The following is a 4,883-nucleotide window of genomic DNA, read 5'->3' on the forward strand; positions in this document are numbered from 1 at the left end:
AAATTCAGCTGAGAGAAAGGAGACAAGCCCTGAGAAGAGGAGGAGCCATGACGACCTCATAAATCCCAAAACTTAGTTCTCAGCCCACTGCCAAGGTGAGGCGCTGCGCAGCTGACAAATAGGTCCGACCTGCTTGGCTCTCTCAAACACACTGAAGTACACGCACGCACACGCGCACACGCGTGCTTGGAGGGGGCATGAGAAAAGACAGATTATGGTCAAAGTTTTCCTCTCGGTCTCCAAGAAGAACCAAAGCTGATCTGAAGTAGCGCCTAAAAAACACAGAAGAACACAAAAGTAGCAACTGTGCTTGTTGTTTGATTTACGCCAGAAGCTACGGATCTCTGAGCGTCAGCATCGAACTCCGGACTGTAGAGGCAGCGCACAGGGAATATGACAGCCGGTCAGGGCCACTGAGGCCGGCGGGAACTGGTGTGAGCGCTTGGTGCCTGTTTCAGAGACCTCACGGCCACATGATGCAGCATCCTTTGGACATGGGGGCTCATTACTATCCTCCGGAAATTCAGCCCGATCACAGGACACACCGGTACAGGAGTTTCATGATTGAGGAGATCCTGACCGATCACCCAGAGCACAAAGCGTCGGCCCCGACCGGAGAACTCCTCAAATTCGGAGTCCAAGCTCTGCTGTCCGCCCGGCCTTTCCACAATCAACTCGGTAAGAGAGAGGACGGAGAACACATTTGACCCATTTCATGCTGCAGATAACCTGCAATAACAAAGAATTATCCTAAATGATTATTATTAATGATCAAATTGATTAAAAAGGCTTGAAAATAAATTGCAAATAGAGTCAACAGGTGGAGTAAGATTTTTTTTTTTCATTTTTGAGCGACAACAAAAAAAGAACAAAGAAAGAAAAAAGTAAGAACCAAGTAACAAAATAATAATAAATAACTTAACCTTTAAATCAGTGGAAGTGGAAGTGTTTTATCTTTATCCAAGAAATTATCCCAAATATGTTAACTATCCCATTTTAATGTTTCCAAGTGTTATCTGTCCTCGTGTAAAATTAGGATTTTCTTACGGGCTGTTTTTCTGCCATCTCTTTGAAGGAAAAATCCTTCATGAGCTGCAGATGTTGCAGTATTTATTCATGATCCGGCAGAAAAGGAGAATACTTTTTGCGGCCAAAGTTTGTTATGTCCTTAGAATGTAGGCCATTACGCAGACCTTTCTGGATGAAATGTGTATCTGATTATCAACTGAAACTCCAAGTGTTTTACATAGAGATGACTTTTGACATGTGTTTCATTTCCATTAAAATATAGATACTGAGCATCGGGCTTTGGTTTATTTAACAATGATTCATGAGTCCAGCCGCTGGATTTTATTGGATTTCAAAATTTTGAATCTGAATCTGATTAGATATTGGAACAGGACTGATAAATTGGCTTTTAATCAAATTTTTGAGCCCCATTAGACCAATGAGGTCCCGGGTCGATGCTCTGTCTAATTACATGGTCATATTTAGTATAAAAGCATCAAAAGTGGTTCCGTTATACATTGTGTCAGCTGTGGTTGTACACTGCGTCTGTTTTACTGTAGGCCTGTTTGGTTTGATGTCTGAGGACATACACCTCGGATCAGTGCAGTGTGCATGCTTTATGTTGAACGTTTTACTGAATTTCTAACTTTGTATTCGGCTGCATGGAGCCAATGTCCTTTTACGTTGCTTCATTAGTTCTCCTCTTGCTGTTCTCAGTGTTAAAAACAGACCAGACGACCCTCCTAAAGTTCCCCATGTCCCCGCTGTCCTGCTCGCTCGGCTCCCCACTCGGCCCCGCTCTGCTGTCCGCCGCTCCGGGTCTGCAGGTCGGCGCGGCGTCGTCTCACCACCTGCCGTTGGACCTGCAACTCCGTGGGAAGCTGGAGCATGGAGCCGATGGAGTCAGCAAAACGAAGAAAGGTCGACGGAGCCGCACCGTGTTCACCGAGTTGCAGCTCATGGGCCTGGAGAAACGCTTCGAGAAGCAAAAGTACCTATCCACGCCTGACAGGTGCGTTCTGGGTGGTTGGATAGATATTAATTTGAATAACTACTCAAGTTTTCTGTAGTACAAAAAATAAAACAAACTAACTAAAAAAAAAAAAATCAAAAAACCCCAAACGTCTATTTGTCCATTTTCACAAAAACACACACACACACACACATATGTTTATATTGTGATGCAGGCTAAGCCTGTGCCCCTGTTCCTCTTGTAAATTGATATTACTAAGACTTGGATGTTATTTGGTATAATTATTGATTGATTATCTCTCCAAACTGTAAAAGGTGTTATACTCCAACATAAGTCATCGACCTTATCTGATCTTGGTTCATATGAGTTGTGGTCTGATGTTTGATGTGTGGTCTTGTTGTTACAACAGAATAGATCTGGCTGAGTCTCTGGGTCTGAGTCAGCTGCAGGTCAAAACATGGTACCAGAACAGAAGGATGAAGTGGAAGAAAATTGTGAGTAATTTTTCCAAATCAATATTTTAATCATAATGGCCATAACCATGGTGATGATGATGCTTGATACAAAAGATTTCTCTGGCAATTTTATTTTAGTTGAGAGGATGGGGTTAGTTGTAACCATCAACACTTTCACCTGCACAGAAGATGGTTTACCAACCCTGGGTTCTACAAAGTGTTCTGTACTCAGATTAAATAAACGAAAGCTAGAATAGTTTTGATTGTTTGCAATCCTTGTTATATAGCCAATGTTGGTGTACAATGAATTATATATGATTTTATTTATTCAGTATATTATTTGTCTGTATTGGCGTTTTCCATTGCTGGCCACTAGTACAGCAGAGTACATTCAGCACCACAGTGTGCAACTGAACCTTTCCTGATCATGTTGCAGGTGTTGCAAGGAGGAGGCCTAGAATCGCCAACTAAACCAAAAGGCCGCCCGAAGAAAAACTCCATCCCCAGCAGTGAACAGCTCTCTGAGCAGGAGAGATCTGGAACTGACGCTGACCACCAGTCTGAAGGCTCCAGCTCTCACTTAGAGAACACTCAGGAGGAGTGACCCAGTCTCGGCCTTCAAATACTCTGGCTCCTATTGCTTAACTTCCATAACACTGTGCATCCTTGGGACCTCGCCGGACCCCATGATGGCATGAAGGTGTTTGCTTATGTTTGCGTGCAAAGCAAAGACTTGGAAGCACTGTCCAAAACTGTACAAGGCAACATCTTCCAACTGCCATGTGTCTTTGTCATAGCCGTACCATGCATTCCCTTGTGATGAACTTGCTGCTGGTGAGGAGGAGAGTCAACTTTTTGCAGTAGGTCCACACTTTATATTCTAAGGATCAACTCACTCATCTGTTTTGCATTCCTTTTTGTGTAACTGTGCTATGTTTAATTATTAAATATATTTTCACTAACACTGTTCTGTGTTTATTATGAGGGACACAGGCGTGTGATAAGCTTTGAATTCACTGTGTGAGCAGAGCAGGTGAAGATCATATTGAAAGTTTGTGGGATCGTCAGTCTCACACAGACACGTTCACATGGCCAAAGTGGTTACATACCTTCACAATAAGTGAGTGCCGTGTTGGTATCTTGTGGGGTATGAAGTCATAATGCACACAACTCATGTATCCAAGTAAATAACAGGTTGCTCTCCAGTGTGTATGAGAAAAATTAGGTTGGATGTCCAACAATTTCATCGAGCTGAACTTCATTATCATTAGATTTTACAGGAACTTTAGATTTCACACTGAATCAACTGTTGATTGCAATTAGTTTAAATGAAGGAAGCAAAAAATTAAAATATATTTCCATCAATTTTAATCTTATTTCGCTTTGTTTTTTTGTTTTTTTTGCTGTTGAAAAGGAAGAAACTAATTGTGTATATGTGGTCATTTATTAGCTTTTTTTGGTGACTTAACCAAAACCCAGTTAATTGGTGTGAGAAATGTTTCTTCATGGTACAGCCTACAATAACCACAGTATTCTTCATCTTATTACCATCATCATCACCATCTTTTGCAGTTATTATATAAGCTGTAGAACAGCTTATTCTCAGTGATTTGTGTGTTTGTGCTTATTTCTTCTGCTTTTCCTTTCTTGTGTTTGTTTGATTTATTCATAATTTGCTATGAATAAATCATTCTTGCTGTCTCAGGGTTTTTATATTTTTCTTATTTTTTCACGAGTAGCTACATTTCGTGAAGCTGTGTTGAAATTTTAACAGCAGATTCACCTAGACATTTCATTATAGTCACTAAAGAGCATTGGCTTAAACAATTACTGATAATTATTAGAATATTAAATCATATTTTTTGATGACAACTGAATCGAAGTGACAGAGTTTAGACGGTGGGAATATCATCTTCTACCAGATGTGTTAAAGCTCAGTGAAAACTGAAGGACCATCTAGTTTTAGTTATCTAATATCTTTATCATTAGGGTTATCTGTATTATCTGCTTGTTAAGTATGCGTCGTGTGTGTCAGACTTTGTTTATTTGTTTTTTGTCATTTTGTACAGATTTTTTATACTCGCGGCACTGAAGTAAATAAAATAGACTCAACAACAGCTATATAAGCCCGTTAGGCTTCATTATTATTATTGCAGGTTTTTTTGTTTGCTTTTATCTTCAACTTGTAGATGTGTCAGGAGAGTTGTTCTTTGTAGACACGTAGATTAAAGCGGATCCAGGTTCAGGTCTCCGGTGACGCGGTTCTGAGAGTTTGATAAACTGAAGTAATGATGGACTTGGAAAACTTGAAGGTTTGAGTTGAAGTAATAACCCAAAAGTGTTGCGATACAAAGAGGGGATTTTTTTAAAATATGACATTTCCGATCCAAAAATGTAATTAATTTTTTTTTTACATAGGCTATATTTTTAAATATGCTCGTATTTTT

General features: G+C 40.1%; 1 protein-coding gene across 1 annotated transcript; it reads left to right on the forward strand.

Annotated features, from left to right (window-relative positions):
• Positions 1–4,065, forward strand: barx1 (BARX homeobox 1). Its single transcript, XM_029502440.1, has 4 exons — positions 1–678; positions 1,726–2,020; positions 2,391–2,475; positions 2,873–4,065. Exons 1-4 carry the CDS (start codon positions 474–476, stop codon positions 3,038–3,040), a joined length of 753 nt encoding a protein of 250 aa, XP_029358300.1. The 5' UTR covers positions 1–473; the 3' UTR covers positions 3,041–4,065.
• Positions 4,066–4,883: the final 818 nt, after the last annotated feature.

Source organism: Echeneis naucrates, chromosome 5 (genome assembly GCF_900963305.1).
Source record: "Echeneis naucrates chromosome 5, fEcheNa1.1, whole genome shotgun sequence".
Classification (NCBI taxonomy): Eukaryota; Metazoa; Chordata; class Actinopteri; order Carangiformes; family Echeneidae; genus Echeneis; species Echeneis naucrates.